Raw genomic sequence first — 13829 nt, 5'->3', positions numbered from 1 at the left:
GCTCACCTCGCTAGGGGTGTTGTTGCGGCCGCCAGATCCATTTGGTTTTGCCAGGTGAAGACTTGGTCTGCTCATCCGTGGACAGACGGACGATGGCGGCGTTGGCGTCGCGTCTTTCTCTCTTGCAGGCATCAGTTGTCTTAGGTCGTATTTAGTGTGGTGGTGGTGGTAAGGTGATTTTCTTCTCTGTTGTCGTATTTATGTGGCTCTTGTAACTCTGCACTTTGAGGTTCCTCCTGAAGTTGCATAGCGTGATTCCCTTCTTAATTATTAAGAAGAACGTGCTATGCACGTCTTAATAACAAAACTGACGATTTTAAAGTTCAATTGGGATACGCTGTGATACGATCGCGGGCAAACAACACTAGTCCGGAAGGTAACAATGCACTGCAGACTGCGTTGCCAAGAGACAAAGCTGCCGCGTCACCATCGCGCACGATTCTCATCGCACAAGAGATGCAGCATTTACTTACGTTTAGCCATGAACGATGCATACAGATCACTGAAGTTACATCCTGAGCTGACGAGCAATACGAAATATATCAATTTTCAAACATCGGATTAAGTGGGCACCACATACCTGTCTTCGAGCCATCACATTCATGACCGTCCCTAATCCACTTTGAAAGCAACGGGGCTACAAGTGGGGGGAAAACTTTAACAAAAAGAAAAGAAAACAAAGCAAAACTATACACAAATCAAAAAGAGGAGAATGAGAAGGAATCGCGTGATTGTTCCACCAAAGATATGGACGAATTGATAGCTGAATTTATATAATACAAGTTTGACATCGACAAATGAATTTCATCATACTGCAATATCAGTTCAGTGACAGAATTGAATGACCTCTACTGTTGTTTAGTGTGTCAAAATTGTGATCAACAAAGGCTGGCTGGATCTCATTGCTATCTCAGCAAAACAAAGAGAAACAGGAAAGTAACACAAGCAGACGCCTCAGCCCTGAAAACCAGAGCAATTTGCATTGCAGGGTGGGCGGCCACAAGCCAAACTGATTGCATGTTCTCCAGCACTTAAAAAAACTGGCATCTCATTTCCTTTTCTTAACTCTGATAATTCTTCTGCCAGACTTGTCATTACCACCACCAGGGCCCATCGAGAAACCACCTGAAGAAGCTTGACTCTGCTGGCCAAATCCGAAGATGCCAGGTGAGGATGATGTACTGGAAGAAAACTGAGTTGCAGGCGTACTGAATGTTGGAGTCGATGGCGAGCTGCTTGGCAAGAGAAACGGCGAAGCTGTCGGAAAGGGGGACCCATTCCCGTCTGCAGCCATGTTCCCTCCATTGATCTGTAAAGTAGGACCACCGAATGGTGTTGTGGGTGAAGGATTTGGTATTGAAGGAGTCGATGAAGGGAATGAGAATACAGCGCTTGGGGGTGGGCTGAGAAGTGAAGTAGCAGAGCCAGTATTTGGCAAGCCAAATGAAGCTGGAACGGGTGTACTCAATTTGCTGCCAAGCATTGGGGATGCTGACGATGCTTGACTGGACCCAAAACCTAAGCTTGTAGTAGATGGCGGAGCAGTCGCAGCAAAAGCAGAAGCCGAACCGGCTGCCCAAGGAAACACAGTACCTGAATTGAAAGGACCAGAACACAAAGGTGCCGAACAAACTTGTGAATCTGCAAAACTTTGTGAGCTACCATTCTCTGACTTCTCTGGAGACACGAAGCTCAAATTATTCGCTGAATTCTGTGTGAACTGGGAATTGCTATTTCCTAAGTGGCCATTCTGATTCCCAAAAAGAACTGCTGGTTGAGAGACAGATATATCCTGAGAAGTTGAAGAACTCGCAGTGCCATACTGCTGGGAAAAGCCAAAATGGTTACTGCTACCCACTGCTTTGGATTTGTCCTGAGCTGCAGAAGAACTTGCAATGCTGACCTGCTGGGAGGTACTAAAAGGGGTACTGCTGCTTAGTGCTTTAGATTTATCCAGACTAGCTGATGAACTTGCAGTTCCAAAGAGTGGAGAGGAACCGAAAGGAGTGCTGGGGCTTCCTGTACCAGATGATGCCAATGATGGTGCTGCAACAGATCGAGAGGTTGTGCCCACAAACACATTTGAGGTGGCAAAACTACCCATACTAGTATTGGGGAAAGTGAAACTGCCTCCAGTTGAACTACTCTGTGTAGACTTTAAAGCTGCAGTGGAGATGGTCAAGCCAGCAGACTGAAATGAAGCAGAGTTCGTTGATCCACTAGAAGGCTGTAGAGCTGAGACAGTAGAGTTTGACATATGCCCAGGGCCATTGCTTAAGGATGTAGGCTTCGAATTGACAACCTTAAACACAGGGTTACTCGTGAAAGATGCACCTTGCCCAGAATTCTTAAAAGGCATTGGTTTCGCATCTGCATTTAGTTTGTTATCGACTTTATGCACCATTGATCCTTCTTCAGAAACTGATTGCAAAATTCTGGAAAGACAGACATCAATGTTAGAAACCTAATGTGCTTCATTATGCTTAAATAAATTACTAGACAAGGTAGCCAAAAATAGCATACTCCAACCTAGTACATGATAACAGGTGTGGGTCATTGCCAGAAAGTAATGCTCAGTGTGAGAAAGTTTTCAACATTATGCCATTGCACATACCATATGAGAAACTAACCTGGGATGGCTTTCGTTGGAAGTATTAGCACGGAATAGTGCTGAAGATTGCTGCTTCTCAACAGGTAGTATAGGCGCAGATGCCAATGTAGGTGTTGGAGGAGCCACAGAGTGAGCACCAAGGCCTGCTTGGATAGGGAAGGTGAAGCCATTCGATGGAACTGGCATTTTGTTTCTGTCAATTTTACTGGATAATACCAGATTAGGAGCCTGGCTTCTCAAAGATGTTGAAGGCTTTTTATTATCAGACTTGTTTGATGTAGCATCAACCATCTTTTCAGTCCCTGAAGCTGGGGTATCCTTAACCTCTGATGGCGAGGGTTCCAAATGATTACTCTGGGCTGATACTTCCTTTTCTTGAGAAATAAGATTTCTGGCATCCATAGCATTCCCATGTTTCTCCCTTAATTCTGACATGTTTTCATTTTGCGCAGGAACTAATGTGTCAAGCTGCTTCAGTATCTTAGCAGCCATCTCAGCTGACTGCGCTGGAGCCTGACCAAAACTGTTTGCGTGAACTTTGTCATCTATGCTGCCAAGAGTTGCATCACCAACTCTACTCACACAACGACGCTTCTGAGTCTGTGCCAGTTGCTCAGAACCTTCATCAACATTGCTTCCATGGCCCCCAAGATATCTACAGTAACCTGGCCGTGTTTCCAACAGCGGTGATGTTCTGTTATATCTTTGATGCATTCTGCGCACAGGACCAACAGATACAATCTCATTGTTGACAGCACTACTCTTCCTCTTCAAGACCTGTCGAGTAACAATGCAAGACTGCTTCAGAAAAAAAAAAAGTAGGCAGGATTGCAGGTAGTAAGATTCCTCGTTACTTCAAAAGTCCACAAAGTGATGGCAGAACATTGGAAAAATGACATAGGGGAGTTCAAATCTGTCCGTCTAGTTGCACTATTTGGGCCTCTAAAACTCAAGCAATGGCATTCATTCCAGACATCTCAGACTACCTGATTGGCAGTGCATATCTTTTATAACAAAACAAAAGTGCAGGATGCAAATATGGCAAACTTATTCAGTTCTGTTTCTGTTTTCAGCAACTTTCTGCTAAAGTAATACGAATTAAATTGTATGAAGTCTACCAGTTATATAAGTCAACAGCGTAGAGAGGAACCTACTGCCACTGCCATTTCTGCCTGCATTCATTAACATTAAACCATAAAAATGAACTCTAACTATGCAAAACCATCTAAATGACCCCCCCCCCCCCCCCCCCGGAAGAAAAAAAGTAGGTGGCCTTGCACTGTTGCTACCATGGAGTATTACAGTGGTTGTTTCAAAAAAAAAATTAGAAGGGGAAACAGTTTTGTCCAAATAGTAGAAATAATTTAGTCACTATATCCAACATCTACAACATGGAAATTTGTGTCTGTATCCAAGCATTAAAAAACTGAAACATTAGTTGACAAATAAGAAATCAAAATCAGCTGTAGGAGCATCAGATATAAATGCTCCTGAAAGTTGCTAGTGTTAGCGCAGTGGTCCCATAAAAAAATGTTGAGCATCCACACTTGATTTCAAGGAATTACAACTTACTCCCTCCGTTTACGTTTATAAGGCATGGAATGACTTGGCACGGTTTTCCAAATTACACTTATATTATATTGTTTATGGTTATAAACTTATGATTACGAATCCAACCATATACATTTTACATTATAAAATAAAAAAATGATAGTTAAATTATTGGTCAAAGATTGTAAGTTTGAATCTTGTTATGCGTGTGCGTCTTACAAACAAAAACGGAGGGAGTATTTGCCAAAATAAAAAATATAGTATTTTGAATGAAGAACTGGTCTCCAAGGTTCCATATCAAATGACTGCAGTACTACAATATAGAAAATTAGAAGTTTAAAAAAAGTTAAATTTGCAAATCAACATTATAATCCTGAAACTTGTAAGAATCAACAAATGAAAATGCTATAAATTCAGATCGTGCTTCAATTATAAGTACCTGCCTGCCAAAAGTATGGACACTACTGGGGGTCTGATAAGGTGAAGATACAGTACTTGATATATCCTTCGATGAAACACCACTCTGAAACAGAATGATTAATTTAAATTAGAAAAGACTACCCACAAGCTGGTAGATATATGAGAATTTATGCTCCAGAAGGAAGACAAATAAGGAAATATTTATCAAAGGTGGAAACAGATATGATGATGAAACTATTGAATGTAGAAGCATCATTCTTGGTATAGAAGTTGCTACAGTGCCATCAGGCTGAACAATTAAGGTACAGTGCAGTCCTTGGGTGATTCTTCAATTTTTTATATGTACCCAAACTGGTCTATGGCTGCATACTCAAGTTGTTAAAAGAAATGAATGAAAAAAATGATACTCTAGAGAATCTGTTGTCTGCATATATGCACATGCTGATACAGAAAATAACTTGAGCTATCAATAATCTATGGAATAAAGCGAATAGGAAAAATACCTTAAAATAAGGAGATGATGACATTTTGTAGATTGCTGATCGATTCGGAGTTGTAAAGTTACTTTCAGGACGACCAGAAGTTTTGGAAACATGTAATCTTGAGCTTTGGAGAAGAGGTATTGTGGGAGGTTTAGTTTTTTGTATCATACTAGCTTCAGTTGATTTGATAGGTATAGAGGAGGGATCATGCAATCTAAGGCGTAAAGGGGAACCCTTAGAAGATTTTGAACCCATATATGCTTTCGCAATTTCGGCTGGCGAGGCAACTTGATCCTGTCGAACATAACAGATGTATATGAAGCATGTAGTCACAGAGCAACATCATACATACTCTATAGGATGGCTTGTTCCAATTTCCAATACATATAAAACGCATAGCAAGTGCAACACATGCTAGAACAGAACATTAGTTCATAGTACAATATAACGTATTAATGTTGACTAAGATCTTATTCTGAATTAAAAAATATGTTAAATTCAAGATCAGATTACTAAATAAATATCATGTTTCATTAACAGAATAGAAATAGTTTAGTATTCAATTGAATTGTATACACTAAGTTGCCAGTCATACACTCACTAAGTTGCCAGTCATACACTCATATATACTTACTGCAACACTGTATCTTGTAATGGAGAAATCAACTGGTAAGCTGGAGTGTCTAGATCCATTATCCTGCTCAGACATTGGCATTTTGCTAAAGCTACCATCTTCAGGCTTCAATGAATTTGATCCAATAGTTCTAGACCATAATAACTCAGCCAAATATTCAAATTCAGTCCTGCAATACATACAGATAATCATTTGAGAGACATACATGCTGACATACATACTACTAAACACTTACAATAAGGAAACATCATGCAATGGGGAAACCAATGCAGATGTGTGTAGTTCCCACAAATAATATGGCAATCAACTAGCATGGAAAGTTGTCCTTAGCAAAGAGCAAAAAAAAAAGGATCTTGAATATTATTCTATTGGAGTAAATTTCACAAAAACCAACCAATATCCTAGGCTAATTGTCACAAACTTACCACATTTTGTTACCATTTGCACATGTCGCAACTAGTATTTTGGGTTGTCTTCTCTTCTCACAAAACTACAACTTTGTGGCTATTCCCCTTCCATGACCAATCAGGCAATCAGGCCAACATGTCAGTCAAAGTTCATTAAATTTGACATGTGGGCCAGCTAGACATGAACATATCACTTACATGTGAGCCTGGCTGATTACAAAGTTGTAGTTTTGTGAGAATATGGCCCAAAATAGTGGTGGTTTTGTGGATGTTTAGGTGTGACCACTAGCTCAAAATATTGGTAGGTTTCTGAAAATTCTTGAATATGAATGCAGTCAGAGAAGTAGGGCACATATATAGGGCAAAAAAATATAACAAGGAAAATCAGAGTAATCAAGAAGGCATGTGGTTCAGAAAAACAGCTAGGACCATCCTACCAACGTGGTATAAATGGCAACACAAATTAGGATCTAGTAAAGGGCTGAAACAGGTAAAAATCATTTGGCAATTGTCATCTAAAGGCTAATGCAACTGGAATATAAGGCTACAGAGCATTCCCTGCTCTCTCAAAAACCATCAAGCAAATATAAGATAACCATAGTCTCTGAAGACCCAAATCCTGCACTGAAATACCAGATACTTGCCTTGTGAAAGTTTTCTGCTTCAACAGCTCTTCAAGATCCATACCACAATGGTTATCAAAATTTCTTAGAACTTCCTCTTTTTCCTTAACAGAACTTTGAGGATCACACAGATTCTGCATTAAAAGAAGCAGATACGTGGGAAATATGTTACAGAAGAAATAAAACAAAAGTAAAATAATTGTCACCCGAACTAGTCAGGATGTTACTTAAAAAAATAAACTGAGAACTTTTCCCCAGTTTGAACAAGTAAATATCTGTCAAATTGCCAAAAATCAATAAAGCTTTCAAGATTCTCCAGATATAAGTTCTCCATGGAACAAGGCTGAAAATTGCATGCTTGAAATAGATTCGCAAAGTGGTCCGCAAAGAAATGTTTTAGAATGAATTAATGAGTAAAGTTGAGTGCATATGGCAAACTCAGGTTCTAGTCGGGAATTGGGATAACATATTAAACTTTTTGCCAGTCACTCAAATATAGTAAAACAACAAATAAGTACAGTATGGATTTATGGAATCATCTTACATCATTGGCAATTGCTCCACTGTTTTCTTCACCTTGTGGAAGATTATCCTCTGTACATTGCAGGGGCAAACAAAAACTTCTGTAAGTTTTCCAGCAACCAATCAAACACAGGTAGGGTGAATAATCCTCCTCAGAGAACCAGATTACAATAGCATCCCATATACACATCATTAAAAAATTATAACTAGCTAATTTAGTTAGCACAACAGAGAGAGTAAACACCCTAATTCCCATAGTCAATAGTCCACATGTACCAGTGCAATAATGATCTATCGTCGATTAGAGCTAAACTAGTTATTCATATACTTTACAGATGATTTCCCTCTAGTGGGGAATAGTACTAATGGCTAGGCTACTACCGCATGAAAAGTTGAAAAATGAAAACCGTGCGTGCAGCAGAGCAACAGCAACCGCGAGCAAGCAAAAGACGAAGCCGAAGACACAAACCTAACGGTGGGGGCAGCAGCGAGGGCAGCGCGTCGAGAGGCTCCGAGCGCGCCTCGAGCAGCAGATCGCGCGACGGCGGCTTCTCGAGCGGCTCCGGCGGCGGCGGGACCGGCGCAGTGAGCTGAGGAGGTGGCTTCGGGAACAGGGAAGGGAGGAGGCGCGAGGCGCCGGCGGAAATGATCCGGGAGAACCACCCGCCGCCCTGCGAAGCCGACGCCGCCGCCGCGGCGGAGGCCGCAGGGGCGGGGGCGGGGGCGGGGCGCGCGTAGGGAGAGGCGGCGGCAGCGCGGGAGGGAGGGCGGCGGCGGATCTTGCCGCCGGTGCCGCCGCCGTAGTCGTAGCCCCGGGGCTCCATGCGACGGCGATGTTGGGCTAGGGTTTCGCCGGATCGCGGGGCGCAGGCTAGGGTTTAGGAGGGGGGAAGAAGCTGCGAGGAGTCCGCTGATTAATGATGACTTGAGAGCAACTCCAAAACTCCGAGAGATGGAAAAAAAAAATCTCCCAAAAACTATCTATTGGGCTTAAAAAAATTTTCTTCCAAAATCGTGTCATCTCACAACAGATCTCTAGCAACAAACTCCCCAATACTTCAAAACTAGACCATGTCAGCACGTGGACCCCTCTCGTTCTCCTTTCTTCTTCCTCTGCCATGAACAAAATCAGTACAGTGCAAGCAAGAAATAGCTCATACAAGCACAATCTGTGAAGCAGACTGGCAATATCGCTTGTAGTGCTATTTGTTTCAAACTAATCTCTTGTCCCAAACCCATTTGGCCAGTTCATGTGCCATCAAATCAATACCCAGATATCGAGAAGAAATCAAGAAAATGGATCACATGCCCACTTGTGTGTCCGATTATTGTTCCGTATTGAGCCTTCTAAGATGGACGGGACGGGGGTGGCGATTGGGCGGCATGGGTGGACGGGACGGTGGTGGCGATGGGGGCGTGGCGGCAGCGGCGGTGGCTCCTAGAGCACAGATGTGGATGAGATTGAGGCGCGAGTGGCCCAGCAGCAGGGCGCCTCGAGCGGTGGGGAAGGACCGATCCCCCGCATATATGTGGGGCGACAGAGGTGTTTTAGCGTCCACGCATTTTTACGGGAAGGATGGGGGAGTTGTTGGAGATAAGTTTTTTTAGTTTTTCCCTAAATAAGATTTTGGGGTAATTTTAAGGGATCTTTTGGAGTTGCTTTGAGGGTAGACCAACTCCAAGAGTCACAAAAATCTCCCCAAAACTATCTATTGGGGGTTCTACTAAAAAAAATTTCTTCCAAAATCAGGTCATCCCACAACAGATCCCCAATAATAAACTCACCAATACTTTAAAACTAGCCACGTCAGCATGTGGACCCCGAAAGTCAGCGGTCAAGGCAGAAGCTCTCAGCTACAGCGTGGCGCCCCAAAGTACCTCGGGGAGCATGGCAGCCTCCTCCACCGGTGACACGGCTATCTCCCACGCGTGCCGCAGGATCTCCGGCTTCACCGCGTGCTTCTCCCGTGGGCTCAGCCCCTTGCCCACCTGGAGCTGTAGAAGCAGACCGTCGCTCTGCCCCAATCGATTCGTCATGTATGATGCAGCAGAGAGAGTGGGACGATCTCGAGCGGTGCGGCGGGAGTGGGGGCGATGACAGCTCTGAGCGCGCGCAGCGGGGGCGACAACAACTCCAAGCAGCTCCGACGGAAAAGAGGCTCAGCGTGTCGTCCACCATCTGTCGGAGTTCAGCGTGCCTCAACGGCGGCTACCAAAGTCGACAGCAATCGGTAGCGTGGCCTAGCGCGGGCGCATGCAGCCCCACCGAAGGGGCGGCAGTGGGGTCGCGGCCACTACGGGCAGGCGGTGGCAGTAGGCCGAGGGGTCGCGAGCCTGCGTGAGATGGCGACAGCGACAGACGCAACCCTGTCGAAGGGAACGGTAGTCGAGGCCACTGCCACTACGGGAGAACGACAGTGGCGGCTGGGGGTCACGGGCCGGCACAAGCAGATGGCTGCGGTGGCCATGGTTCACTGCGATGGATTGGGGAAGGATCGGTTTCCTGCATATATGCGATGCGACGGAGGTGTTTTTCACGTCCGCGTATTTTTACGAGAAGGATGGGGGAGTTATTGGAGGTGAGTTTTATTTTTCCCCTAAATAAGGTTTTGGAGCAATTTTAAAGAAGCTTTCAAAGTTGCTCTTAAAGTACAAACAATTTTCCTCGATACTTCGCGGATAGGTGCGTGCGCTGACTATTTTAAAATTCCAAATTAAACTTCGACAGAACTTCCTGTATTGTTTCAACGGCGTATATACACTCGCTCATTTTCCTATATCATTTTAATATTATCCTAAATATATAATTCAATTTTAATCAAATTTATTAAAATATATTAACAACTAAGAGCAACTCCAACGGCTTACTTAAATTACCCATAATACCTTAATTATGGAGGAAAAAACTCTCCAACACCTCTCCAAACCGGCCGCAAAATATCGACCACCTAAGGCCCCGTTTGTTTCAGCAGCTTCTGGCAACTCGAAGCTGGAAAGTTGAAACAAACAGTCCAGCCGTTGGGCTGACTTTTGGAAAGCTAGAAAGCTATCTTCTAAGAAAATGAACTGAAAGCTGGCTGAGAGGAGCTTTTTCTAACTTTTGGTGTGCTGAGAAGATAAAAATTTATTAAACAAATAATAGCAAAAGGTCAGCAACCAAAAAAGTAAGCTTTCAAAAAGCTAGCTTTCAAAACTCCCACAGATTTACGCGAGTACAACCCTCCCCAATCGAACCCCGTGTTTCCTTTCCCGCGTGCCTAATCTATTCCCGTGAAGTTTTTTTTGCCCGCGCGCGGAGGCGGAAAGCCGAGCGGCGGTGGCAACGGCGCAAGAGGCCTGCAGATGCGCATGAGTGCTCCGAGGAGGTCGCCACCGGTCGAGCAGCGTAGCCACCTCGGAGACGGCCGCAACGGTGGAGGGCGCTGAGACCGGATGCCGCGAAGCCCAGGCTGAGCCGAGAGATCAGCGTGACCGCGCCGGAGGAAGAGGACAAGGGCGTCGCGGCGAGCAATGCTAGGTCGTGCTTCGTGGACCCGACGTGTAGGTGGACTTCGGCCTCTATCGTGCTGCTTCTGTGCCGCAGTCATCTCTCCTCTGTGTTTCTACGCTGGCTGCAGGAGGACATAGGGCCTGTTTGGATACATAGTGCTAAAGTTTAGCACTGCACTTTTAGCACACTTTTAGCACTTGTGCATCCAAACATGTGTGCTAAAAGTGTTGTGCTAAACTTTAGCACTACCCTTTTCATTAGCACACCCAAGGGGTGCTAAAGGGATCAACTTGTGCTAAAAGTGGTCCCCAACTCCTCCTTTTCCTGGGTTGCCCTCGCTATCTCTCTCCTCCCTGTCGTTTGCCCTCGCTCTCTCTCTCCTTCCTCTCGCAGCGTCTCCCTCCCGCATCTTCCCTTCCGCCGCTGCCATCTCCTCTCGCCGCGCAATACTCCAGCCGCCATCCCCATCCTACCCGTCCTCTCCTCCAATGCTCTCCTATCTTTGGTCCTTCGCGTAACACCGGCCATCCCCTACCCTTCCGCTGCTGCCTTGACATCTCGCCCGCCTTCCCCTCCCGCCGCCATTCCCGCTGGAAGCTCCTTCTCCTACCGGCGCCTTCCTCTCCCTGTCAACTTCATTTACCGCCGCCCGCAGATCCTCCTATCCCCGTCCGCAGGTCCTCATCTCGGTGCCCGCACATCCACCTCTCCCCGCCGCAAATCTCGTTCCTTTTATCCCCACGCCGCCCCCTAGATCCACGAGTTGCTCACCTCCAGTAGTCCACCGCCGTGCCCCCAAACTGCCCCCGATTGCTCATGGATGGCCACGGCGATGATGGATTCGAGGACTTGTTCCCCCCAGCCGATCCACAATTCCCCCCCGGCAGCTTTGATTTCTTCTCTCAGTCCGAATCTTCCCTTCCTCCTCGTCAGTGCATTGAGGGCCTAGACCTAAACTCCCAGGCTGAGGAGTTCCCTGACCTCAGTAGCTACTCCGAAATCCTTCGGGGAGTTTGAGTTCCCTAGGGCCGCGCAAGTTGTACCCTTCGCTTACGCGTGCCTCGCAATGGAGGTTCACGTGGTGGCGGTACCAGAGGAGGTGGCGGCAGCGGAGCATTTGGAGGAGGCGGCAGCAGCAAAGGAGCTGGCGGCAGTAGAGGGTCCGGCGACAACAAAGGTGTCGGCGATAGCAAAGGAGCTGGCGGCAGCAAAGTGGCTGGCAGTAGCAAAGGTGCTGGCAGCAGAGGGGGTGCAGGGTGTGCAACAAGGTCCTTGTTTCCAGGATCCTTCCCTGATGGTGGTTCTGGCAGCAAAGTTCGTGGTGGAGGACGTGTTGGTGGCCGAGCATTTCGTCCAAGACCAACAAGTGAAGCATAAGCTTTTCAGGGAGACGACGTGATTGATGTCGAGGCTGCAGAAGGTGTGGAACTTATATTTCCTGGCTCCAAGGTATTATGTTCGCGCCTTCCTTTTTTGCACAATTCATAACCATGTATGATTATGTCTTCAAAAACTTTGTGTGATCTTGTTCTGCTGAATCATGTTTGGCCATGTTGCGAGTCATGCCTTAAACTAGTATGGATACAGTAATCAATTATTTTTATGTGTGCTATGAGTTCAGCATTGTGTGATCATATTTTGTCATAAGCACCGCCATCTTTGAAACATTAGATTGTGGTACTTCCTGATTTTATCCAATATCAATATGTATATGCTATCTTAGAAACATTTTTTGTTCATATGCACTAGATAAAATGTGATAAAGCACAATGGTCAGAAAGAAATACTGGGATATTCTGTGATTTGTGGGTAGAGCAAATTAGAGCAGGAAACTGTCACAAAGGCTCAATGGTTGCAAGAGGATACAAGATACTTTCTGAAAAATATTACGTGGCCACTGGTCTAAAACATGACTCGTCACAGTTGAGGAACAGGAGTCATCAACTGAAAAAAAAGTATGAATTCTGGAAAGGCCTACAAAAGGAAACTGGGCTGGGCAGAAATCCTGGTGGAACAGTTTTTGCTCCCAATTGGTGGTGGGAGCAGCACACAAAGGTGAGATGCATATGAATCATTTCCATCAACATAACAACCACTTTACTTGCAGAGTTTCCTTGTATAACTTGGAAATATTTTTGATTTGCAGGGTAGACTAGATTTGAGGAAGTTACAGAATGGTGCTCCTGAGTACCTTGATCAACTTGAAGAAATGTTCCATGATGTTGTAGTTGATGGCAGCACATCATTTATTCCTTGAAATGAAGAGGGAGAGGAACAAGATGGTCAAGATGCCGAAGATGGACAAGATGGAGAAGATTTTGATGCTGACCATGACCAAGATGGATCTTTCTATGACAGCCCATTGAGCTCTAACAGCAGAAAGAGGTCTAATGGTAGCACAAGGTCCACTGCTACTTGTCCAGGGAAAAAATCAAGAAGCCCAATGGTGAATTTGGTGACCAATTACTTTACTAGGATGACTTAGAAGCATGACATGACTCATAACATATTCAAGAATGTTGGAGATAGAATTGTTAAATTTACCGAAGAGAAAAGATAGAAGATGAACAACAATGCAGTGGCAGACGCAGTTAAGAAGTGCCAGACGTTAGCTCTGGAATGTGGAGCAAATCATGACAATGCAGAAATGTTTGCATGTTATGATATCTGCAAGGACCAAGTTGCTTATGAATTCTTCTTCCAACTACCCTGTCCTGAAGCTAGAATGGCATTCTTGAAGAGATGGTGCCAGAACAAGAATCTAGTGTAAGATGTTAGTGGGTTCAATAAAATTGTTAGCTGGTGTCTGCTTGTTAGTCTAGGATGGTACCATGCGCATGTTTGAACCTTTTATGTGGCTGTTTGAACCTTTTTATGTGCATGTTTGAACCTTTCATGTGGTTGTTTGAACCTTTTATGTGGCTGTTTAAACCTTTCATGTGGCAAGTTGATCCTTTTATGTGGCTTTTTGAACCTTTCATGTGGCAGGCTGATCCTTTTTATGTGGCTGTTTGAACCTATCATGTGGCTGTTACTTTTTTTTTATTATGTGGCTGTTTCTATGATGCTGCATCCAATCAAAGTAACTG

General features: G+C 44.8%; 2 protein-coding genes across 2 annotated transcripts; one reads left to right on the top strand and one right to left on the bottom strand.

The window, feature by feature from the left end:
• Positions 1–731: 731 nt before the first annotated feature.
• On the bottom strand, positions 732–8150 carry LOC117848769 (uncharacterized). Its single transcript, XM_034730304.2, has 8 exons — positions 7720–8150; positions 7273–7322; positions 6750–6862; positions 5699–5867; positions 5086–5358; positions 4602–4685; positions 2631–3388; positions 732–2435 (listed from the first exon to the last, which is right to left on the bottom strand). The coding sequence occupies exons 1-8, from the start codon at positions 8072–8074 to the stop codon at positions 1049–1051; spliced, it is 3189 nt and encodes a 1062-aa protein (XP_034586195.1). The 5' UTR covers positions 8075–8150; the 3' UTR covers positions 732–1048.
• A 4438-nt stretch (positions 8151–12588) lies between these two features.
• Positions 12589–12997, top strand: LOC117849266 (uncharacterized). Its single transcript, XM_034730830.1, has 2 exons — positions 12589–12795; positions 12887–12997. Exons 1-2 carry the CDS (start codon positions 12589–12591, stop codon positions 12995–12997), a joined length of 318 nt encoding a protein of 105 aa, XP_034586721.1.
• Positions 12998–13829: the final 832 nt, after the last annotated feature.

Source organism: Setaria viridis, chromosome 3 (genome assembly GCF_005286985.2).
Source record: "Setaria viridis chromosome 3, Setaria_viridis_v4.0, whole genome shotgun sequence".
NCBI lineage: Eukaryota > Viridiplantae > Streptophyta > Magnoliopsida > Poales > Poaceae > Setaria > Setaria viridis.
The sequence above is the reverse complement of the archived record's forward strand: the minus strand, read 5'-3'. Positions and strand labels throughout refer to the sequence as shown.